Below are 22732 nucleotides of genomic sequence, written 5' to 3'. Positions count from 1 at the left end.
AGGTATGTAGGTAGGCATCGGGTTGTTTATGCTGGGCTGGTGGCTGGCAGACGAATAGATGGAAGCGTGGAAAGACGCGTGGCAGCAGCAGCAGCAACAGCAGCGGCCTAGAAAGGTCTATCCCGTCCCGGCGACGTCATGGGCGAGGGCAGATATAGCTCAGTGACGCGTGAGGAGGCCCGGGGGCATACAGGGCGTAGTGGGTAGAGAGGAAAACGCACGCACGCATGTGAGGACGGCGATCCGGGGTGCTAGAGGGCGTGCCCCTGCATGGGCGAAGGCTTCCAGAAGGCGGGCATGGACGAGTCCAACTCGTTCTGGAAGAAGGGCCGGCGCGGAGAGAGGAGGCACAGAGGTCGGAGGGAGTGGAGTGGAGTGAGGAGAGAGCAGACCCGGGAGCGGGAGGCCGTGCGCGCGCGCGTCGACCGAGGCTGTTTGAAGTCACACGCTCGTCTTCCTTCTTCATCACTCGTCACTTGTCGGAGCTACAGGCCTTAACTGGGCAGGTCGATGCTCCGGTCATCTTTTAGTGTTTCCCGGCCCGCAGCGGGGTGGCCGTTGAGGCTGCCTGACTCCCGTGATCTACACCATGTAGGTTATACATATATAAACCGGATTCCATGACTGCATCTTGTGCTTGTCTCTCGCCAGGGCAGTTGACTACTCTCGCTTTCGCTCTCTTTCATCGCCGCCATGAAGTCGTCTTTGCTCGTCACTGCGACAGCTCTCAGTGGGCTCGCGTGCGCCGCTACTCCCGCTGAATGGCGCTCGCGCTCCATCTACCAGGTCCTGACTGACCGGTGTGTTTTCCCTTCTTCTCGCACGCACATCAAGACAACCGGCTGACGCGTCTGGGCGCAGATTCGCACGCGATGATGGCGGCACCGGCGCCTCATGTGACACGGGTGCGCGTGCGTACTGCGGCGGCACCTATCAGGGCATCATCAAGAAGCTGGACTACATCCAGGACATGGGATTCACGGCCGTAAGTCTGCGCGAAAGCGGTGTTGTTTGGCAGTCCCCGTGCTTACCGTCATGTGTCAGATCTGGATCTCGCCCATCACGTACAACCTCGAGGGAAACACGGGCGATGGCACGGCGTATCACGGCTACTGGCAGCAGGACCTGTACCGGCTGAACGAGAACTTTGGCAGCGCCGACGACCTCAAGGCGCTCGCCACCGAGTTGCACAACCGCGACATGGTGCGTCCGACCCCCACTACTCCCGAGGCGCTTTTTCGTGCGTGTGCCTGACCTGTATATTGTATGCGTGCAGTACTTGATGGTTGACATTGTCGTCAACCACAACGGCTGGGCCGGCGACGCCAACAGCGTCGACTACAGCAAGTTCAACCCCTTCAACCAGAAGTCGTACTACCACGACTACTGCGAGGTGACCGACTACAACAACCAGGACCTGGTCGAGGACTGCTGGCTCGGCAGCTCCAACGTCGAGCTCGTCGACCTCAAGACAGAGGACTCGGCTGTCGCGCAAAAGTACAACGAGTGGATCGCCCAGCTCGTCCAGAACTACTCCAGTACGTATACCTACGTCCCTCGGATCGAGCAAGCCACGTGATATATGTACACTTCACTGACGCGGCATACGCAGTCGACGGGCTCCGTCTCGACACGGCCAAGCATGTCGACAAGTCCTTCTATCCCGACTTCAACAAGGCGGCCGGCGTCTTCATCACCGGCGAGGTCTTTGACGGCAACCCGGCCTACACCTGCCCGTACCAGAACTACCTGGACAGCGTGCTGAACTACCCCATGTACGGCCCCCCCACAAAACCAACCCACCACCCCCTAAACCACTCAACTAACACCCCCCCCTTACAGCTACTACCCGCTCACGCGCGCCTTCACCTCGCCCAGCGGCAGCATCAGCGACCTAGTCAACGAAATCAACACCATGAAGACCGCCTGCAAAGACTCGACGCTACTCGGCAGCTTCAGCGAAAACCACGACATCACGCGCTTCGCGGCGATAACATCCGACATGTCCCAAGCGAAGAACGTAATCGCGTACACGATCCTCGCCGACGGCGTGCCCATCATCTACGCCGGCCAAGAACAGCACTACAGTGGGGCGTCCGACCCCAACAACCGCGAAGCGACCTGGCTGTCCGGCTACAACACCGACGCCGAGCTGTACAAACTCACCGCCGCGGTCAACAAGGCGCGCAACGCCGCCATCGCGGCCGACAACCGCTATCTGACGTACCAGAACTGGGTGATTTACAGCGACGGCACGACGCTCGCGATGCGCAAGGGCTACGATGGCGCGCAGCTGATTACCGTGCTCAGCAACAAGGGCGCCAATGGCGATGCGTATACCCTCAATCTGGGGAACACTGGCTGGAGCAGCGGCACCGCCGTTACCGAGGTTATTGCGTGCAGCGATGTTACGGTTGGTGGCGAGGGCGTGCCCGTGCCCATGACGAATGGGCTGCCGAGAGTCTATTTCCCGACTGCGAAGTTGGCGGGGACGGGCGTGTGTGGGAAGTAGGTAGGGTTTGGAGATGTGTGGGGCGAGCGTGGATGGTTTTCTTTTCATTTTCATTTTCTTCTTCTTCTTCTTCTTCTCGCCGCTCCTTCTCACGCAACGCCTGCCTGCCTGCCTGCGCTTATCCTTCATTACCATTTAAATATACTACCTACTATATCCACGCGCTTAACGTCCTCGCTCGCTGCTGTACGCTACTGCGTCACACACTGCGCCATCACCCTACAACGCCTACGCACAAGCCATGTTCGCTGGCCGTCTCCCCAAGCACGCACGGCTGCCACCAACGCCGAGTCTTCGAGGAGAATCGGGTTAGGACTCGCATGATGGAGCGCGTCTTGCGCGCGTTGGCCTCGAAGGGAACTGGCTATGTTGGGCTATGTTGAACTATGTATAGAGTGGGTTGGAGTACTTCGTCGAGGACGCGTGCTAGCCAGCACCACCAAGCAACGGTACTACCCACCACCACCAAGCAACAGCACCGTCCATCACCGTCACGCGTTTTCGGGGCTTGTGTCGTCGTCGTATTCAGCACCAGTCCTTTAACGTTGTAGATTCGATTTGCTGGTGCTAGTGCTGTGCTGCCTTCACCACTTCGAGTGTCTCGTTTCTGACTTCGGTGGAATTGGCGAGGATGGTTGAGGGTTTGTGATGTGTTTGTGGTGTGGAGGAAGAAGAAGAAGAAGAAGAAGAAGAAGAAGAAGAAGAAGAAGAAGAAGAAGAGGGAATAAGTAGTCTTTTCTGTCTCTGTGCTATCATGTTGTACACACAGTAGATAATCCACATGTGCACGGAAGGAAGCAGAAGCATGTATGCGTAACCATATTTTTATTTATTTCGTGGACACTACACCACCACTACCACTACTACCAGCAGCCGCTACTCACAGCTACCAATACCACAATCACCAACCTCTTTCCAATCACCACCACACAAACCACTCACTCACTACTCCTCCATAACCACATCCCCACTCCCACCCAAACCCAACCCGCTCAAGCCCAAAATCCGCGCAACAGCCTCCCTCTCCTCCCTCTCCTCCTCACCTCTACCCGCACCCCTTCCCTCTAACCACCCATCCGCCTTCCCAACCACCAACTCCCACGTCTCGTGCTGATCCCGCGCCCACCTCTTCAAAAACTCCACCACGCACCGCGTAGCCACAGCGTCTACATCCGCGCTACTCTTCTCCGCGGCCGCCTTTGCGGCCTCGGCGGCGTCGTCCCCCAGCCCCAGCAGCGAAAGCAGCTCTCCGCTCCAGCCCCATGATCCGTCGAAGCGCTGTAGGCTGATGAGGGCTTGGAGCCGCTCGGCTGGGGTGGTGGGCGCGGGGGACGCGGGCGCGGGCGCGGGCGGACTCGGCGCCGCTGCCATTGATGCTGACGCTTCCACTGCCACTGGCGCTGCCGCTGGCGGACTGTCCGTTAGAGCGAAGCCCATGTCTTCGTCGCCATCGTCATCGTAGACGGGACTGGTCGGGCTGTAGACGGGACTGGTCGGGCTGTATCCAGGACTGGTCGCTTCATAGACCGGGCTCGTCGGCTCGTAAACAGGGCTGGCCGCTCCAGATCCTGGACTGGTCGCCCCATAACCCGGGCTGGCCGCTGCATAATCCGGACTCGTCGCACTATAGCCCGAACTCCTCGGTGCCTTTCTGTAACACATGCCGCCCCTACCCAACGGAGCCGGCCGGCCGACGCCTCTGACACGTTTCGCCTTCCGCTTAGTGCCAAACGACTGTACCATCGTTGGTGAGGCGGCGTAACCGAGCACGGGCTCGGGCTCGGGGTCGGCCTCCTCGGCCTCCTTGGCCTCCTCGTCCAAGTACGCAGCATGTTGCTTCCGCTCCGTCGCAGCAGCATCCGCGCCCCTCTCCTCTACAGCAACAAACGCGCACCAGCGGCCCGCAACCTGCAGCGTCGTGCCCAGCCGCACGGCCTCGCGCTCCACCATGTCCGCGAACTTGCTCTCCATCTTCTCGCGCAGCAGCGCGTGGTCCGTCTCGTCGCGCGCGTCGTGCAGCCAGCCGCGGCCCTCTTCGAGCTCTTGCGTCGCTTTCTTGCCTGCGAGCTGGTGCAATGTCGCGCCGGTGCCGATGGGTTGGACCGGGATTTCCAGCTCCAGGGGGCCGTGGGTGGAGGTGGCGCGGAGGATGACGGATGTGGGTGTGTGGGGGGCTGTGCGAGAGTTGGGCGAGAGGAGCAGATAGACTGTTGTGCGGATGAAGGGGTATAGGGGCGGGATTTTGTGCGGGGTCTGGAGGATAGACGGGATAGGGATGGAGGGGAGGTGGGCGTAGGGAGTCTTGTTGTCGCTGCTGTTGGTAGCCTCGTTGTCTGTGCTGCTGGTAGGGCCATTGACGTCTGCTGTTGGATCGAAAAGAGAAATCGGCTTCTTGGGAGCCTGTTGTATGTTAGTATTGCTCGAAGAATATGGTTGCTGTAGGTAAAGACCTACCTCCTCAGCCTTGGGCTCTTCGACAGGCGGGTCGAGGTCTAGATGCATGTGCAGACTATCCGCAACTTTCTCTACAATCTCAAAATCCTCTTCTTCAACTGCACCTGGTCCATCGTTCGAGTATTTGACTTCCAAGGTATAGTCCGTAATGTGCGGGGTCAGCGCCCCCTTCAGCATTCGCACAACCTTGCTGTCCAGCTTCTCGTTGTTTGCAACGGCTTGCGAGAAACCGTTTCCTGCACGGGCCATGCCTTCGATGAGAGAGTGGCTCACGTCGTCGCCAACACCCAGCGTGAAGACTCGGATAGGGGCTTTCTTCTCCGAAATGTGCTCGTTCAAACATCTGAACAGCGAGTCTTGGTCCCAAACCTCGCCATCCGTCAGCAGCATAACCTCAAGCTCGATATCCTTGTATCGCCGCTCGATGGTGTCCTCCAGCGCTTCCAAGATTTCTGTACCTCCCATGTTCGATCCGAAACTTTCCACGTGCGCAATGGCGGCATCCAGCGTGCTTTGGCTGTAGCTCTGGCTTCGGTCCCATAAGAACGAGTGAGAGCTTCCGAAGCTACAGATGTTGAACTTGACACCGACCGGAAGAGACTTCAGGAATACCTTCAGGGCGTTGACAACAGTGCCAATCTTGTCTGACATACTTCCACTGCGATCGCAAACGAAAACGACTTCTGGCTTGATGGGCGGAAGCGTGAACTTCGGAACCAGCGTAGCCATTAGAGCGCGCTGGTGCGGAATGGCGGGGTGCTCCTCAAGCAGGGTCTTTGGCACACCAGTATCCTTTGCGACAATCTGAAGGATAAAGTCTTTTTTCAACTCCGTCGTGCCAAGACTAAGGGTTGCAGAGGCTCTGGTCATGGAAGGCTCTGCATTGGGCTCAGAAGACGTGGTTCCCATGGAGATGGATATGGGGTGGCTAGGAGACTGCATCTTTTGGATCATGGAACCATCGGGCATGCTGGCGTCTACGGTTATAGACATGCCGCAGCCAGCCTGAGCCTGAGAGGTCAAGGCATGACCCTGAAGCTCACCTGGATAGTCACCGTAACGCGGTGCGATAGATGTGGGGATTGTGAAGCGGATGCCGTCAACCTCTGCGTCGTGCTTCAGCTCTCCGAGATATGTGATCTCGGTCACAATGGTAGCATCAGGGTCAATGTTTCCCACAGTAGTGGTGAAGACATCGGATGCGTCAGGCAGTTGCTCCAGCAAGCCGGCAGTCTCGCCTCGGTCGACCGCCTTGTCGAATGTGGCTTTGGCCTCTTCCTTTTGCTGGACGACACCCTTGATAATGCGGGTGCCGACGCGGCACGTGAATCCAACGACGGAGACACCGTCGTAAAGGGGGAAGGTGTACCTAACCTTTCGAATGGCCTTGTCCTTCGAGGGATTTTTAAAGGTCTGAGTGAGCACCGTCCTGGAGACATTGGAGAGGATAGATGTGTGAGACTTCAGGCCGACGACCTGCGGAAGATAGTTTTTCTTCGCATTGCCGAAAGCGTCAAGATTAGGAGACAAGTAGTACAGGCCGCAAATATGCTGACCAGAATAGAAAGCCATGACTCTGGTAGAAAACTGATTTGCTTTGGTGTGGTAGACCAGGACTTTTACAATAGGTAGCTTCCCTTAACGCACGTTGAAGGTTGCACTCTGGTATTCACTCTCTCGAAAGCCAATCGAGGGTTCTGTCGGGTTGAAGTTTGGTAGAGCTCGAGAGATTTGCTCAGAAGCGTTTGGATGATTGTGTTGGAAGAAGAAAGAAGGGAAGCTCTTGCATGTGATGGTTTTATAGTCGAGCCGGATTGGTGCCTAGCTGCGCCTCGCGGTTGCCTACGTAGAGGCTACAGCGCCACAGCGCTGATCGCTGAGTGGCTCCTCCCCGCACGGTGACAAACCTTGGGACAACGACAAAGCATCGCAAGCAATGGAGATGGCGAGATCAAGGAGAGATGTACTCATGTATTGTCAGGGTTGATTCCCTTGGCCGCGTAAAGGAGCTGCTCCTACGAACCGATGCGTCTGTTTGCGCTGCAACTTGGAAGCAAACTTCATAGTAATCAGCTTCATTATGAATCATCCTTCTTGGCTCTCGCCACGCGAGAAGGAATACGGACTAGTTGTGGTCAGACCCACATGCAATACCTCGTATACTGAGTACGTCATGGGCATCGAGAGAACAAGATTTGGGTGGCCTTTGGTGTGAGAGCAGCATGGAGGTTTACAGTCAACGCTAATCTTTAGCTGTGCGGAAGCGTGTCCGAACCGTGTTGAGAGGGAGCCGACACCAGTGCGGAGATCCGGTTGCTGGCAATCCATCACCGTCAAGCGAGATTCACCCGGCGGTCTCGCTGGACGGTGAATTTCGATTGACGCGGTCGCAATCCGTCCACGATCAGTCGAACCGGATCTCGGAGTTGGCCGCTGGCGTTGTGTCGAACGAGTTGAATTACCTGATGCCTGGCTGGAAGTTTTGTTACAATCCAACGCATACATAAGTCTGGATGGCTCTGGACTGAGCTGAGCCCGTTGCCGTGGGAGCGATGAGTCGGAAAAACGTTGTGCGGAAGGCCAGGCTCCGGGTTCCGCGTCGGTGTGTGAGGGTGGTGCCGCACTTGCTCACAAAAATATTTTCCAGCCTCAATTTTCCAGTTCTCACTGACAACACGCCAGAATTCTGCAAGATAAAAGACTTGGCCAACCAGGTACAAGGCACCACAACGGACAGAAGCGAGCGCCACTGCCTCCTCTCCAATTGAATTTTGTCGCCCCTCGGAACCGATGTGTTATCATCAGATACGATCCGTATCTTGTCCTTTAGCCGTTGAGGCGTGGCGTTTTTCAACGGGAGCGTGCAATATTGGCGAGATTTGCCTCGGGAGAGCGGCGTCTTCATGTGCTTATCCGTGCAACGAAGCCTTTCCCCATGTGCCGATCGACCGCTGTCAATGTCGTGCTCCCACGGACCCGGTGGAGAGGGCTGCAGCGGTTCACCAACGACGTGGTGCTGTTGAGCGCGTGTTGATGGCCAGACGGGAGAGCAACACGGCAGACGAACAGACCACGGGATGATACCTTGCGACCGTGTTGCAAGCTGCGGCGCAACAGTCGTTGTGGCGTCACAACCTCAGATTGCTGCGAACCGCCGCGTTCAGCGGGAACGTTCCTCCGCCATCTCGCACATCGCTCCCTTCTTGTCCATCTCCCGACCAGACACCCGCGGATTCAACCCAATCCTCCGCAGATCATTCTTTAGCGCCAGGCACGCCATCCGTTACGGACTACAAGAGCGCGTCCAGCCACTATCGGACCCGCCACCGGCCGGCTGAAACCCGACGTCTGCCATATCCGACGAGATGACTGATACATCGTGGACTGATCTAAGAAGAATTTTGGCTGACTCGATACATCTATATGCATCTCCAGGGATTCTGCCATGATGCAGCATATCGCTTGCGATCCGTATGTAGGAGCGTGTGGTGTCGTTTCTGCACGATAACAGGCACGCACGGCAGGAATAGCAACACCAGCGTTGTTGCCTATCCATAGGCAGACAGCGATTTGGTGGCACGCAATATCTTGCGCGACTTGTTTTATGGAGTAATTGTTCTCATTATGAGTCTCCAATGGTAAGAGAACGACGCGAAACTAATTTATTCTGAACCAGAGCAGTATTCAACTGCAAAAACATCTAGCCTAAAACCCTCCGCTGGCGAATTTAATTGCTGAAGATTTGATAGGAAGAGTTTGGGCTGAAGTCATGTCCCCATTCTAGAACCCGTCTGTACGGGAACGGACAGTTCTTATCAGAGTGCCTGCATATACGACGGTGATGTCCGGGCCGGGGCGCTCAATCTCGCCTCTGCCCAATTAGGAGATGGCCGATGGGATGATTGGACAAGCGTGCTCGCTCTTCGCCTGTCACTCGAGCACCGCTGGCCTCGCCGCACGCCCAATGGAGGAGCCGGAAATCCACGATTGCTGTCTTGGGACGATCCTCGAGCAGAGCCTTTCATGGCTGGATTGGCCTGGACGGGCCTTCGCATATTGCAGGTCCCATGCGAAGAAAACATGCAACGGAATCGCGAGTCTATCAGCTACGAACGGGCCGCTTAGCTTGCTTTCAGTGGCGTCTATCTGGACAATTGCAGAGGTAGGTGCGTCTGGTGAAAATACTACTTGAGTCTCGTCTGCACGCTTTCCATTGTGTTCATCAACGCTCGCATCCTCGCCTTTCACTCTCAATTGCGGCCTCTCTTGCCATTTTGTTAGCCTTTCGTTCCATCTTAAAGCTAAGGGTACTTTCGTTCATACGACCCTATCTTTGGACGACTGGTACTCCAGAGCTCTTGATACAGCAACTCGAACCACCTAACGATAACCATACATCATACTGACAGACTATCATTGAAATATACCAGTCTTTGGTCAGTCACCTTCTGGCTAAAAGATGGGACTGAAATCGTACTTTGCACCAAGGTCAAGCAATAAGAAAAAAGAAAAAGAGGTCAAGAATGAGAAAGAAACAGTCAAACCAGAGGCTCCTGCGGGAGTACCCATCCCACCTCTCACAATGAGCCCACACAGCTCCAGTACCCCTAGCGGATCCCGCCCAGCATCTCTATATCCTCCCGGCGACTTCCGTAACTCGGCATTGAACGAAATCAATGACATCAAGTGCGATGTCATGGTCAACTGGCTTCATTCACAGCAAGAAGAGAAGCTGTGGAGTTCGGGCGAGTATGAAGAAGGTATTGTTTTGAAAAAAGGCCGTGGCCAGTACACCTGCTGTCCCGCAGAACTGGCAAATGAGCCCGCTGGCTTCTTCAAAGCTGTCGAGCAGCTTAACGTCCGAGTAAGTTTGCTCGTCCAAAGTATGTGTTGCGTAAAATTAACGCGCCGTAGGTTGCAATGACTGTCAACACGCGCGTCATCAAAATCATTCTGCACAACAACAGCCTACCATACATCGAGATCCAAAGGGGACTGCGCGTCCAGGTCTTGCCGGACATGTCGTACCTTCCGCAATCTCAGAAACACCAGTTTGCAGCCTTTATCGCTGACCGAGGCATTTTGGTCGTCTGGGAAGATCAGCCGAAGAAGCTTCTCGAGCGCGTCAACAACATCGAGCATGCCTTGATGGATATGATATGGCAAGACGAATCCGCATATCCAGATGAGAATGAGAAGAAAGAAGCCATGTATCAGGTCCACGAGGACGATGGAAGTGACGCCGAATCAGCAGAGGAGAAACCTCGCCAAACAGTTCTCATCCAGCCTCTCTTGACCGCTTGCACCCTCATCCTCACACTTGCTGCCATTGGGTCTGGTTGGCGACAGATTGCCATCGAGGTTGCCGTCGATGGTGGCTACATACGGCTTGCATTTATCGCCGTCGTACTTCCCCAGATGTGGCTTGCCCTTTTCTTCTTCCAGGCCCTCGTCGGTAACGTGTCTCAAATCATTGGCCCAATCGACCAGGTCAACCAGAACACCAAGTACTACTCTGGTATCGCACCGCGGCGACTAAACCGCGATATCGGCCCGCTTCCACACATCACCATCCAGATGCCGGTCTACAAGGAGGGTCTACACACTGTCATTGAGCCCACGATCCGCTCGATCAAGGCCGCGATTTCGACGTATGAGATGCAGGGCGGCACAGCCAACATCTTTGTGAACGACGACGGCATGCAATTGATTTCGGACGAGGAGGCACGCCAGCGACAGGACTTTTACGACGAGCACAACGTCGGGTGGGTCGCGCGGCCGAAGCACAACCCCAAGCCCGCCGAGGGCGAAGTGGCATTCCACCGACGGGGCAAGTTCAAGAAGGCCTCGAACATGAACTACGCGCTGTGGGTCAGCAACCGGGTCGAAGACAAGCTTGCGCAGGGCGAGCGGCCCGAGTACTGGACGCCGGAAGACGAGGCGACGGTGTACCGGCAGGCGCTGAGCGAGGTGGTGGACGAAGACGAAGGCCGCACGTGGGCTGACGGCAACATCCGCGTCGGCGACTACATCCTGCTGGTGGACTCGGACACGCGGGTGCCGCAAGACTGCTTCCTGGACGCGGTGAGCGAGATGGAGCAGTCGCCGCAGGTGGGCATCCTGCAGTACTCGTCGGGGGTGATGAACGTGACGGACAGCTTCTTCGAGAAGGGCATCACGTACTTTACGAACCTGATCTACACGCAGATCCGGTACGCGGTGGCGTGCGGGGACGTGGCGCCGTTTGTGGGGCACAACGCGGTGCTGCGGTGGTCGGCGGTGCAGAACATTGCGTACGACTGCGCGCTGGACGGGCGCGAGAAGTACTGGTCGGAGGCGACGGTGTCGGAGGACTTCGACATGGCGCTGCGGCTGCAGACGGTCGGGTACGTCGTGCGGCTGGGGGCGTACACGGGCGAAGGCTACAAAGAGGGCGTGTCGCTGACGGTGTACGACGAGCTGGCGCGGTGGGAAAAGTACGCGTACGGGTGCTCGGAGCTGCTCTTCCACCCTCTACGGTACTGGCCCACGCGCGGGCCCTTCACCCAGCTCTTCCGCCGCTTCATCGCCTCCAGCATGCCGCTGCACTCTAAACTCACCATCATGGCCTACATCGGCACGTACTACGCGATCGGGTCGGCGTGGGCGCTGACGCTGCTGAACTACTTCCTGGTGGGCTGGCTGCTGGGCTACTACGACCACTACTACATCGACAGCTTCAAGATCTACTTTGCGATCATCGTGGTGTTCTCTGCGCTGGGCAACCTCGCGCTGGGCGTGCTGCGCTACCGCACGGGCGAGAAGCCGCTGCTGCCCGCGCTGGTCGAGTGCTTCTCGTGGGTCTTCCTACTGACGCTCTTCCTGGGCGGCATCTCGCTGCACGTGGCGCAGGCGCTGCTGTGCCACCTCTTCTCCATCGACATGAGCTGGGGCGCCACGGCCAAGGAGGTCGAGCACATTACCTTCTTCGACGAGATCCCGCGTGTGCTTAAGCGCTTCAAGTACACGTTTGCGTTTTGCGTCGCTGCGCTCGTCATGATGGTTGCGGGCGCGACGGTGTTTCCGCCTCTGTGGAGGATCCAGACGTTCGTTGCTATTTACCCCCTCTCCACCATTGTGTTTGCGCATATGTTTTTGCCCATCTTTTTGAATCCGAACTTGATGCTGTTTACGTGGTAGGTGGGAGGTGGAGTAATGGGGATAGGGGTGGGTATGTACACGCGCGGTAGACACGGCTGAAATATAATGTCTTCTTTTTCTTCTTCAGCATTTGATCTCATAAGAGTATTATTCCTTGACCAACAAACATGCCAACTTCCACAAAGGGGTACGACGAGATCTTTCATATGCAATGGTTCTTCAGCGTAAGCAATGGTAAGCCGAGAGACAGAGCCCACAAACCGCTGAACATAGGTACTGTTCAGCACCATCAACCATCACCCACTCGTAGGAACTAAGCCATCCAGCACCACCCATCATCACCATCACAGACTTTCGGCTTAGTAGTCTTTCACTGATCAAGCCTGTTTGTTCTAGTCGCGAAGACCCGTTCCAGTTCCACACCATTTTGCAACCGCGCTTTTTGGATTCCTAGGTGCCTGCGAAACTGGTGTTGGATGTGGAGGTGCATGTCTCATGTTCCCTATACAAAATATAGAAGGAGCAGAAATAAAAATTTCGTATAATGCAGTCTGTATGTACCTAACCAACTAGTTATGCCAAACACATAAAGCCCCTCCACGTCCAACTGTCTACCATAGGTACCATACCTAACAAATTACCCTCTCCTCCCTCCAAGCAATATACAACGCCCACCAACCAACCAGCCCAACACCAAACAAGAAACCAAACCAAACCACCCTCGAGCAGAAAACGCCAAACCAAGCAAAAAAAAACAGCCTCACAGCACACCACACCAACAATCATTAGCAATACACTCCCTCCCCACCAAACCACCCAAACTAACTAACAATCGCCCTCTTCAAACCCCCCCAAAACCCCTTCTCCCTCTCCCTCTCCCTCTCCCTCTCCCGTTCTCTCTCATCTCTCCCCCTCGGCCCACCCTCCCCCGCCAGCATATGCAGCTCCCTCTCATGCTCATGGCGCTCGCTGCGCGTGCGCTCGCGCTCCCTCTCGCGCTCGAGACGGCGACGCTCGCGTTCACGCTGTTCGCGCTGCTCGTAGCGCTCTCGTCGCTGCTCGCGCTCCCTCGCCTCGCGGATCACGCGGTCGCTGATGCGTTCGTGGTCTGCTTCTGCTTCTGCTTCTGCTTCTGCTTCTTCTGCGTCTGCGTCAGCGTCTGCTGTTCTGGCGCGCTCGCGGTCGCCGTCGCGGCGACGAAGCTCTCTTTCGCGGTCACGATCGCGGTACTCGCGCTCCCTATCCCTGTCCCTATCGCGATCACGCTTCTCCCTTTCCATATCCCCACGTTGTTGATGATAGCGATGATACCGGCGCTCACTCTCCCCTTCACCCTCACCCCTCTGCCGATGCCGCCTCCTCGCCTCTTCATACCCCTCTACACTCCCACTCCCACCACTGCCCCTCGCACTCACACCCACGCTCACGCTCTCCCTTCTCCGCAACGCCTCCGGCACCCGCTCCTGCACCTCTTCATCCTCAGCCTCGACAGCAAACCCCCCCTGCCGCCTTAGCTCGAGTACCGGGCTCCCCGGCCCCATCATGTCGTCGTCACGCTGGTCCTGAGGGTAGTGATGATAGTGGTGCCGATGATGCCGCCGATGAACGCTTCCAGCACCAGTACCAGCACTGCGGGCAGTGGCGTCGCTGTCTCTGCGCTCGCGCTCGCGTTCACGGTCGTGATCATGCTCACGCCGCCGCCGACGCCGACTCCCCACACTGCGCTCGGGGCCCGACGAGTCCTGCTCGACAGGGCTTTGATGGGCCGGAAGTGGGAAAACAGGCGTGGTATTCGAGCGAGTGAAGAGGAGGGAGGCGATGCTGGCGCGCTTGTTTGTGTTCGTGTTCGCGTCCGTGGACGTGGACGCGGCTGTGTTGCGTCTGCGGAGGTGGTCGCGGGGGGCGGTAGGGGAAGAAGGCGAAGAAGGCGAAGGGAGGGGCGTGGATGTGTCTTTTTCTTGCTCTGCTGCTGCCGCTGCCTTCTTAGCTTCATGCCGCAGGCGCCTGCGTTCGCGCCTGCGCTCCCCCTCCTCTTCCTCCACACGCACAGCAGCCCTCTCCACCCTCTCCTCCTCCTGCACCAGCATCCTCGCCCTCTCTTCCTCTTCCTCCTGCCTCTCCCGTTCCTCTCGTTCCCTCCGCCTCCGCTCCCTTCTCACCTTCTTCTCCTCCTCCTCCCGTCTAGCCAACTCCGCCTCAACCGCCCTACTCTCACGCTCAATCCGCCTCGCCTCCTCCTCCTCCGCCTTCCGCCTTACCTCCTCCCGCCGCGCAGCCCTGCGCTCCTCATGCCGGCGCTTGCGCTCCAGGTCCTCGCGCTCGCGGCGCGCGGCCTCGTCGTCGTCGTGTCGCACTCGCCGCCGCCGCTCGGCGTCTTCTCGCCCAATCTGCTCTGCGACTTGGGCCTGCCGACGGCCTTCTTCTTCCGCGGCGCGCGCGCGCGCTTCGTGCCGTATGCGTCGGCGGGTTTCGTGCTCAGACGGTGTTTCTTCTGGACCTGGGATGCCGCCGCGCGTGCGGTGCTTCTTCTCGCTGTCTTTGTCCTTGTCCTTGTTGTCCCGGCTCTCGCTCAGCGCGTGCGACATGCGCCGCAGCAGCCCCGGCGGCCTTTCCTTCTCGCGCTCGCGGTCTCTGTCTCTGTCTCTGTCTTTGTCTTTCTCGCGTCCACTGCTGTGCTTGCTGCGTCGAGAATGCCGCTTCTCGCGCTCGCGGTCCGAATCCCGTGTTTTTTGTTCCTCGGCCTTGCTAGACGCGGGGAGCAAGCTGCCCCGCCGTGGCCGCACGAGGTACGTGCCGTTTGAGCTGTGGGAGTGGTGGCGCTCGTGGCGGGGGCGTTCTGTGGCTCTGTCTTTGTCTTTGCCTTGGACTGAGGGTGGTGGTGCTGATGCGGCAGCATCTTCTGCTGGCACAGCGTCCTCTGCTGGCGCAGCTTCATCTACGGCAGCACCCCCCTCTGCAGCACCCCCCACACAACCCGCACCGCCAACCCCGCCGTCAGCGCCGTCATCACCTCCTGCGCTAGCCTCAGCAGCAGCGGCAGCGTCCGCAGCAGTAGCAGTAGTAGCTGCAGCAGCAGCGGCAGGATCCGCAGCACCCGCAGCGTCAGTAGGAGCAGTAGCAGCAGGAACGTCGCTAGCGGGAGCAGCGGCTGGGGGGGTAGACATGGCTGTGCCTGTGGGTGCGCCCCCCGGTTCTGCGGGTTCTGCAGGTTCTGCGCTAGTCGAGGGGGAAACAGCTTCGGCGGGGCTTTCTCCGTCTTCTTCTGCTGGTGCGGCCTTCTCGGCATCGTTTGCTTGTTTTTCTTCTCCTTCTTCTGCTGGCGGGCAGAGATCAGTGACGGGAGCGTCGTCAGGTGCGGGTGCGGGCGCGGGTTCTTCGTCGACGTTGGCAGCAGGCGCTGCTGTTTCGCCGTCCGTTGCTTCTTCTTTGGCTGCTTCCTCGACTGCATTGCTAGACTCGTCTTTGCTTGCCTCGTCCGCGGGCTTAGCGGCTTCTTGCGCCGCGGCGTCGGTGGGCTCATCGGCGGCAGCAGCATCAGTGGCTGCTGCTGCTTCTCCCTCTGCAGGCGCATCCGAGGACTTATCTTCTGCTTCGGTTTCGGGCTTGGCCTCTGCGGGTGCGGCAGCAGCATCACTATTAGCAGCAGCAGTAGTGACAGCAGGCTCGTCACTCGTCTTCTCGCCATCTTCTGCTGGTTCCGCCTGCTCGTCCGCGTTGGCTGGTGCTGCGTCTTCTGCCGCTTTCTCGGGCTCTGCTTCTGCTTTTTCTTCGCCTTTAGCTCCTTCTTCGCCTGATGCAGCCGCAGTGTCAGCCGTATCTTTTTCTTCGTCGTTATCTTTGGCGTTGGCTTCGCCCTCCGGTGCTGCTGCGTCGGAGGGTGCTGGTTCTCCTTGAGCACCGCCTTCTTCCGGCTTGGGGGTTTCGTCTTCTTTGGGGGCGTCACCATCCTCCTTAGGAGCCTCATCTTCTTTAGGGGCGTCATCACCCTTGGTCTCCGCATCACCTTTACCCTCCTCATCCGTCTTAGCCTCTTCCTCAGCCTTAAGCTCTTCATCAGCCCTCGAATTCCCCTCCCCTCCATCGTCCTCCTTCCCAGCGTCACCGGACCCATCTCCCGTCTTCTCAGGAGCATCGCCCCCCTCATTAGAGTCACCAGACTCGGCTGGTGCAGACGCGTCACCACCGCCATCACCATCACCCTCTTTCGGCACCTCGCCGTCTCCACCCTTGCCGGCTTCACCGTCACCATCACCTTCAGCAGCACCAGCATCAGCACTACCGCCCTCAGCTGGCGCGTCATTCTCACTAGTGCCCTCTTCCTGTGCCGGAGGAGTGGCCTCGGCCGCCCCCTCAGCAGCAGCAACATCGTCGCCCTTGCCTTCCTCGCCGCCTTCAGCCGTCTTTGCAGCATCAGCAGCGCCATCGCCAGCGCCATCGCCATTACCGCCTTCAGCAGCCGGCGCAGCATCAGCTGCCTTCTCTGGCTCTGTCTCTGTTTCTTGCTCCGCGGGCGCCGGTGGCGGCGGTGGCGGGTTCATAATCTCATCGACAATGCGGCGGTCCGCGTCCGTGTAGTCCTCTTCTTTTTCCTCTGCATCGTCTTTAGCCGCATCGTCTTCAGTTGCAGGTGGTGGCGATGCATCGGCAGGCGCGTCAGTGGTAGGTTGGGCGTTCTCTGCGCTTGAAGACTCTGGCTCTTTCTGCTCGTCGGCGCCAGTACCAGTGCCGGCCGCCTCGTCGCCGGCGGCGGCGGCGGGCTCTTCGCTCTTCTTGTCTTCTGTGGCGGGTGCTTCGTCTTTTGGGGGTTCGGGCGCGGCGGGCTCGTCTTTAGGCTCTTCAGAAGATGTAGCTGCTTCATCTTCGGCAGCCGCTGCGGTGGTAGCATCTTCAGTCTTTGTCTCTGGCGCCGTGGCCTCGGCTTCGGCCTCAGCATCCAACTTCTCGTCCGCACTCTCTCCTTTCTCAGCCGGCGTATCAGCAGCATCAGCACCAGCACCAGCGCCCTCAGCAGCTTTATCTCCCGCTCCTGGATCTGCCTCCGCGCCCTCCGCGTTATCCACAGCCTTTCCTACTTCAGCTTCGCCTTCTTCCGCCGCCGCAGGCGCAGCCTCCTTGCCCTCGTCCTTGCCCCTACCCTCGCCAGACCCATCACTACTGCACGCATCATCCCCCGGATCAATCGAGTCCAAATCCGTGGGGAACGGGCCCTCGCTGACGGGCTCTGAGGCCGATGCCGACGGGGCTGGGCTGGCTGGGTCTGCGTCTACATCTGTGGAAGCGGCGGCGGCGCTGTCGTCGGGTTTGGGTGCCTCCTCTGCTGCTGCTGTGTTCTCAGTGGCGTTTGTTTCGGCGTCGGTGTTGGTGTCAGTGCTTGTGGGTGCGTCGCCTTGTTTGGCTTCGGGAGCCGCAGTAGTCTCGGCAGCAGCAGCGCCCTCTCCATCACCAGATTTCCCCTCGTCTTTCGTCTCAGCGGCATCGCCTTCTTTGCTCTCATCAGCGGCGGCCTCATCACTCTTCGGTGCGTCGGCATCGGCATCCGCGCCCGCGTCCGCGTCCGCTTGCTGCCCCTCCCCCTCTCCACTGCCTTCAGGCACAGACTTCTCCTCCTCCCCCTCGCCCTCCGGCAGAGGCGCAGCAGGCTCAACGGGCGTATCAGCCGGCGCGTCAGCCGGGTCGTCTGAGGCGCCGCTTTTCGAGGGCTCTGGCGCTTCTGTTTTGTCTTCTTCTGGAGCGGGTGCAGTGGATTCGGGTTCGGGTTCGGGCTCGGTTCCTTGCTCTTGCTCTTGCTCTTGGGATGCGGGGTCGGGGGTGGTAGCCTCTGGCTCTGGCTCTGGCTGAGACTCAGGTTCAGGCTCGGGTTTATTTTCTGATTCGGGCGCAGGTGCAGGCGCAGAGGCGTCGCCGTCACCATCGCCATCATCATCCTTCTTTGGCTCGTCCTGCGCAGCTTCTGCTTCTGCTTCCACAGGCGCTTCAGAAGCCTCAGCAGCAGCAGCGCCCTCGTCTCCCGCGTCAGCGCTCGCGGTTTCCACAACCTCATCCTCTGTCGCCTTAGCTTCTGCTTCTGGCCCTGCAACTGTCTCTACGGCCTCCTTTCCCTCTTCTGACGCGGGGGTGTCCTCTTTGCCCTCCTCCTTCTTCTCCTCAGGAGAGTCCGTCGTCGTCGTCGTCGGTGGTGCGTCGCCTGTAGTAGGTTCAGTGGCGTCCCCATCTACAGCGTCGTTGGCCTGAGGCGCCGCCTCTTCCACGGGTTTTGGGTCCGACTCTGGCTCCGGTGCAGAGGTAGGCTCTGGTTCAGGCTCAGGCTCAGAGGGAGCCGTTTCCTCGGCGGCAGGTGGTGCGGTTCCTTCTTCCTCTTCTTCTGCCTTCGGCGCTGCAGCGGGTCCGTCGTCCGCGGCATTGACGTTGGCAGCAGCAGCTGGGTCAGGGGCTTTGGTTTCGGCTTTGGCTTCGGCTTCAGGCTCGTTCCCAGCGGCCGGGTCTGTGTCTGTGTCCTGTGAGGTTGTGGGGACTTCGGGCTCGGGTTCAGGCTCATCGGCAGCAGGCGTAGCGGTCTCGCCCCCCTCCTCGGTTTTGCCCTCCGTAGGTTCCTCGGCCGTGGCCTCATCTCCAGCGCCTGCCTGGTCCTCGGGCTCCGTGGCCTTGCTCTCTAACTCCCCTGGCGGGGCGTCTGGCGCGGCGTCCGGTGTGGCAGATGGTGGTGCGCCCTCTTTCTCCTCCTCCTCCGGTGGCGGTAGTGGTGGTGCCGTGCCTTCTCCCGTTTTAGCAGGCTCTGGCTCCTCAGGTGGGTCCTGCACGGCAGCTTCATCCGAGGGGGCAGGCTCAGATTCCGTGGGCGGGTCAGTGGGGGCGTCGGATTCGGCTGGCGGCGCTGGGTCTGCCGGTGGGTCGGCTGGTGCGTCTGTGGGCGGAGCGGCCTCGGCCTCGGATGCTGGGTCTGGTTCCGCTGGTGCTGCGTTTGTGTCAGCGGCCTGTGGAGCGGGAGTGGGGAGTTCTTCTTGGTCTGCTGCAGGCGGAGTGGGATCAGCGGGAGGGTCAGCGGAAGGGTCGGTGGCTGCTGCTGCTGGTGGTTCGGGGTCTGCTGGGGCGTCTGCTGGGGGCTCTGACTCAGCGGGCGGAGCGGAATCAGCGGGTGCGTCTGTCTCGGCTGGCGGAGCGGGGTCGGCCTCAGCGGACGGGGCAGTGTCAATTGGCGGATCCGGATCGGCTGGAGCGGGCTCAGCCGGTGGTTCTGGACCAGCCGGTGGTTCTGGACCAGCCGGTGGTTCTGGACCAGCTGGAGCAGCGGGTTCAGGTTCAGATTCCACAGGCGGAGCAGGAGGCTCAGCCGGCGCATCATCCGCAGCAGCAGCAGCAGCAGCAGCAGCATCCGCGCCCTTCTTCCCCTTGTCCTTCTTCACTGCGCCCTTCTTCCCCTCCTTCTTCTTCTTATGCTCCCTCTCCCAGCCGCCAATCCCTAGCCCCAGCCCGCCAAGCACGCCCCCCACCCGCCCTTTCTTCGCCTTCTCCTTTTCCCGCTCCTTCTCCTTCTCCTTCTCCTCTTCTTTCTTCTTCCGCTCCTCTTCCCGCTTCGCACGTTCCTCGCGCTCCCGCTCGCGCTTGCTCTCCCGTATGGCCATCGGGGGCAGCGCTTTCTTCGGTTGTTGCTGATGTTGCTGCGCCGCGCGCTTGGCTGTCATGTTCGGCGCTGCTTTGCTGCTGCTGCTGCTGCTGGACTTGCTGGCCTTGTGGCTGCCGTGGTGCGATTTGGAGAGCTTGCTGCTGCTGGCTTTGGGGGGTGGGTCGATCAGGTCGCTAGGGAAGTGGACGCTTTTTTCGCTGGAGGGCGAGGGAGGGACAGGTGGCGCGATGGAGAAGGCTGCGCTTGCTGGCGGGGGCGGCGTGCTTGGTGGTGGAGGTGCTTCTACGACGGGGGGCTCGGGTGCCGGTGGTGGCGGTGCCGCAGCGGCTTCGGGCTCAATGGCCACGGCGACGCCGCCGTCTTGTGCTTCCTCGTCGTCGGTGGGCTCGATGGGCTCGGCTGCTGGCTCTGGCTCCGGAGCGGGCTCTGCTGGTAGTGGTTCTGGGACGGGATCTGCCACGGGCTCCGGAACGGGCTCTGCTGCTACTGGCTCAGGTTCTGGCGCGGATTCTGGCACAGGCTCTGGCACAGGCTCTGGCACAGGCTCCGGGTCCGCTGCGGGTGCAGCTTCAGGCTCTGGTACCGGTTCCGGCACCGGCGGTTCCTCCACAGGCGGACCAGGGGGTTCAGGTGGGGGTGGGGGCTCCGGATCCGCAGGGGGCGGAGGCGGTGGAGGCGGTTCCTCGATCTCTGCTGGTGGCACTACCGGCGGTGGGGAGGGCGGCGGCGGCGGAGCTTCTATTGCGGCGGGGGCTGGTGGCGCGGGAGCCAGTTGTGGGGGCATGGGCGCTTGCGGAGGTGCTGCTGCTGTCTGTATGTCATACATGTTGTTGTTAGTATCATCGTCGGTTTTGGTGTTGGATCTGCCTTTGGGGTGGGTGTTTACGCTGTTGATTGTGTTGGCGTCTGTGTATATGCATGTCAGTATCAGTAGCAGCGCCAATGGCAAAACATGTTCCATGTTCAGCATGGCAAAGAAAGGGGGAATTGAAGCAGGAAATAAATCACTCACTCTCGTCCTCATCTTCCTCCTCTTCCGAAGACGACGTCCCTTCATCCACATACAGTGGCGCATGCCCCGTCGCGACGTACCCGTACCGCGGCGTATACATCGGAGGCATGTAGTAGCTCGGCACGCTCGGGTACTGGCGCTGGGCATAGGGGTTCTGCCACGAGGCGTAGGAGACATTGGCGTAGCGGCGCATGGCAACGGGGGGCTGGGGCGCGGGCGGCGGGACCGGGGCCGGCGGCGGCGGCGACGACGCGAGCGCCATGTTGCCGCCGGGGGACGGAGGATAGAGGTATGCCGGACGCGGGCTGTATTGCTGCGGGTACTGCCTCGGGTCGGGGTAGGGAGGGTGGTGAGGGTAATTGTGGTGGGGGTACGCTGGACGAGGGGAATTGTTTAGAGTGGTTGAAGGGAGGGAGAGTGAGTATGGGTGGACGGGCTCTATTTACCCATTGTGACGATGGTTTGTGGCGTGGGAGAAGAGGGTGGGCGGTTAAAGCCTCTGTTGCTGCGTTTGCAGTGCTCAATCTGACATTGATCGATATCGGAGCGGAAAAGGCGGCGGCGGCGGCGGCGAAGGTGAGGCGAGGCTGAGAGAGAGAGCCAGGAAGCTCTTCCTTCCTTCCTACCTACCTAGCTGCACGTACTCTATCTTGGATCGAGGGAGGAAAAGTCGGACGGGACGACGCACGCGCGCATCGGAGGCGTAGACGGCCAAGGTATGGGATTGATTGAGATATGCTTGCGAGGACGTCGACAAGGACGCGAGAGAGATAATGCGGTCAGGCATGGCGGGAGCAAACAGCAACCCGGGCCACTGGAGCCACGTCGAACGCGCTGGATGCATGCGAGCTCGCGATATGCGGGCCGGCGCAAAGCGAGGGTGAAGCTGCACGGCTGATTGGGCCGTGGGAGCCGCGTTTGTGAGGGTGTGTGTGGAGAGTCAGCTTACATATACATATGTACAGATGCTGCTGTCGCCGCTGCTTTGGTGCTGGCGTGACGTGTGTAGATACACCTTCAATATCATCGGTCGCAGCAAGCTCACGCAAGCCCACCCACTTCTCTCCACACTCCTCCACACCCATCTCTTGCCTCCACACCATTGCGCCATGCTGATCCCCCCGTCATCCCATATCGCTCGAGAGACGTGGTCCGCCTCGTCGCACCCCCAGCAATGGCGCCGTTCCACGAGACCTACCGTCGTGCTCAATCCGGTGCTGCCCACAGCAGCCAGTCGATAATCACATGGCATGACAACCGACGCTCAGTCAGCCAGGCAACTCAATGCCACATACGTACAAACATGCCTGAGGTTCCATGCATCCCGTCCACTAGTCCTGCTGTCTAGCAACGGCGCAACGGCACAACGGCCACGCGCAGACCCTTACCTCGATGGCCATCAACTATTCATCCCAGCAGAAGAAGAAGGAAGAGAGGAAGAGGAAGTAGCAATAGCCTCGAACTGACTGCTCGCAAGCCTTCTCCTCGCTTCCCCTCCATTCAATCACCCCATCACCTCCCCCACCAACCATTCCCGACTCTCCACATGGCATGGCGTCGTGGCTGCACGTCGCCGCTCCCTCCGCAACAATGGGTAACCACCAAGGTAGTCCAGTACGTACGTACTTTGCGCGGGCGGGAGCCATCGGGTCGCTCGGGAATGGGGAAATGTGCATGCAGGCCGAAGGTCTAGGCTAGGCCGAAGGGCTACATAGGCACATAGGCTAGGCCTTGGAGCCCATGTATGTATGTACTTTGTACCTCATACCCCGTACGAGTACGGACGGGCGGAACGGCGGAACGTAGGTATCAAATACTCGCTGCTTGCTTGGTGTGACTGCCTCATTCATGTGCGCGCGGCCTGGCGGCAGAAGGGAAAAAACGCGTGTGCGCATTGACTCCATTCCATGGTTGCGCGCGCCTGCTTGCGTCGTGTTCTCGCGCGGCAGGCGCGAAACGATTCTATCACCAGTAGATGTGCTTCTGTAAAATT

General features: G+C 59.2%; 4 protein-coding genes across 4 annotated transcripts; 2 read left to right on the top strand and 2 right to left on the bottom strand.

Moving 5' to 3' along the window:
* Positions 1-39: 39 nt before the first annotated feature.
* Positions 40-2630, top strand: K452DRAFT_321115 (glycoside hydrolase family 13 protein). Its single transcript, XM_033544374.1, has 7 exons — positions 40-355; positions 725-800; positions 862-985; positions 1045-1203; positions 1277-1538; positions 1613-1775; positions 1843-2630. Exons 1-7 carry the CDS (start codon positions 271-273, stop codon positions 2510-2512), a joined length of 1539 nt encoding a protein of 512 aa, XP_033394263.1. The 5' UTR covers positions 40-270; the 3' UTR covers positions 2513-2630.
* A 546-nt stretch (positions 2631-3176) lies between these two features.
* K452DRAFT_88255 (uncharacterized protein) lies at positions 3177-6794 on the bottom strand. Its single transcript, XM_033547269.1, has 2 exons — positions 4967-6794; positions 3177-4912 (listed from the first exon to the last, which is right to left on the bottom strand). The coding sequence occupies exons 1-2, from the start codon at positions 6536-6538 to the stop codon at positions 3458-3460; spliced, it is 3027 nt and encodes a 1008-aa protein (XP_033394262.1). The 5' UTR covers positions 6539-6794; the 3' UTR covers positions 3177-3457.
* Positions 6795-9548: 2754 nt separating this feature from the next.
* Positions 9549-12145, top strand: K452DRAFT_301083 (uncharacterized protein; the record flags this gene model as incomplete). Its single annotated transcript, XM_033542400.1, has 2 exons — positions 9549-9830; positions 9881-12145. The coding sequence occupies 2 exons, from the start codon at positions 9549-9551 to the stop codon at positions 12143-12145; spliced, it is 2547 nt and encodes an 848-aa protein (XP_033394261.1).
* Positions 12146-12592: 447 nt separating this feature from the next.
* On the bottom strand, positions 12593-21608 carry K452DRAFT_361221 (uncharacterized protein). The gene is made up of 4 exons (XM_033546404.1): positions 21186-21608; positions 20740-21114; positions 20614-20633; positions 12593-20538 (listed from the first exon to the last, which is right to left on the bottom strand). The coding sequence occupies exons 1-4, from the start codon at positions 21187-21189 to the stop codon at positions 12928-12930; spliced, it is 8010 nt and encodes a 2669-aa protein (XP_033394260.1). The 5' UTR covers positions 21190-21608; the 3' UTR covers positions 12593-12927.
* Between the last annotated feature and the right edge of the window lie 1124 nt (positions 21609-22732).

This window comes from Aplosporella prunicola (genome assembly GCF_010093885.1).
Source record: "Aplosporella prunicola CBS 121167 unplaced genomic scaffold K452scaffold_23, whole genome shotgun sequence".
NCBI lineage: Eukaryota > Fungi > Ascomycota > Dothideomycetes > Botryosphaeriales > Aplosporellaceae > Aplosporella > Aplosporella prunicola.
Note: the sequence above shows the minus strand (reverse complement) of the source record. Positions and strands in the feature narration are given on the sequence as shown.

Excerpts from the sequence above, each read along its gene's own strand:
- K452DRAFT_88255 (XM_033547269.1), bottom strand. The coding sequence starts at position 6,538 with ATGGCTTTCTATTCTGGTCAGCATATTTGCGGCCTGTACTACTTGTCT. Across the intron at positions 4,913-4,966 it reads AAGAGCCCAAGGCTGAGGAG|GCTCCCAAGAAGCCGATTTC; the intron begins GTAGGTCTTTAC and ends AACATACAACAG.
- K452DRAFT_361221 (XM_033546404.1), bottom strand. Across the intron at positions 20,634-20,739 it reads GGAGGAAGATGAGGACGAGA|ACGCCAACACAATCAACAGC; the intron begins GTGAGTGATTTA and ends GCATATACACAG. Across the intron at positions 20,539-20,613 it reads ACGCCAACACAATCAACAGC|ACAGCAGCAGCACCTCCGCA; the intron begins GTAAACACCCAC and ends TATGACATACAG.
- K452DRAFT_321115 (XM_033544374.1), top strand. The coding sequence starts at position 271 with ATGGGCGAAGGCTTCCAGAAGGCGGGCATGGACGAGTCCAACTCGTTC. Across the intron at positions 356-724 it reads CGGAGAGAGGAGGCACAGAG|CTCTCAGTGGGCTCGCGTGC; the intron begins GTCGGAGGGAGT and ends TCACTGCGACAG. Across the intron at positions 1,539-1,612 it reads GCTCGTCCAGAACTACTCCA|TCGACGGGCTCCGTCTCGAC; the intron begins GTACGTATACCT and ends CGGCATACGCAG.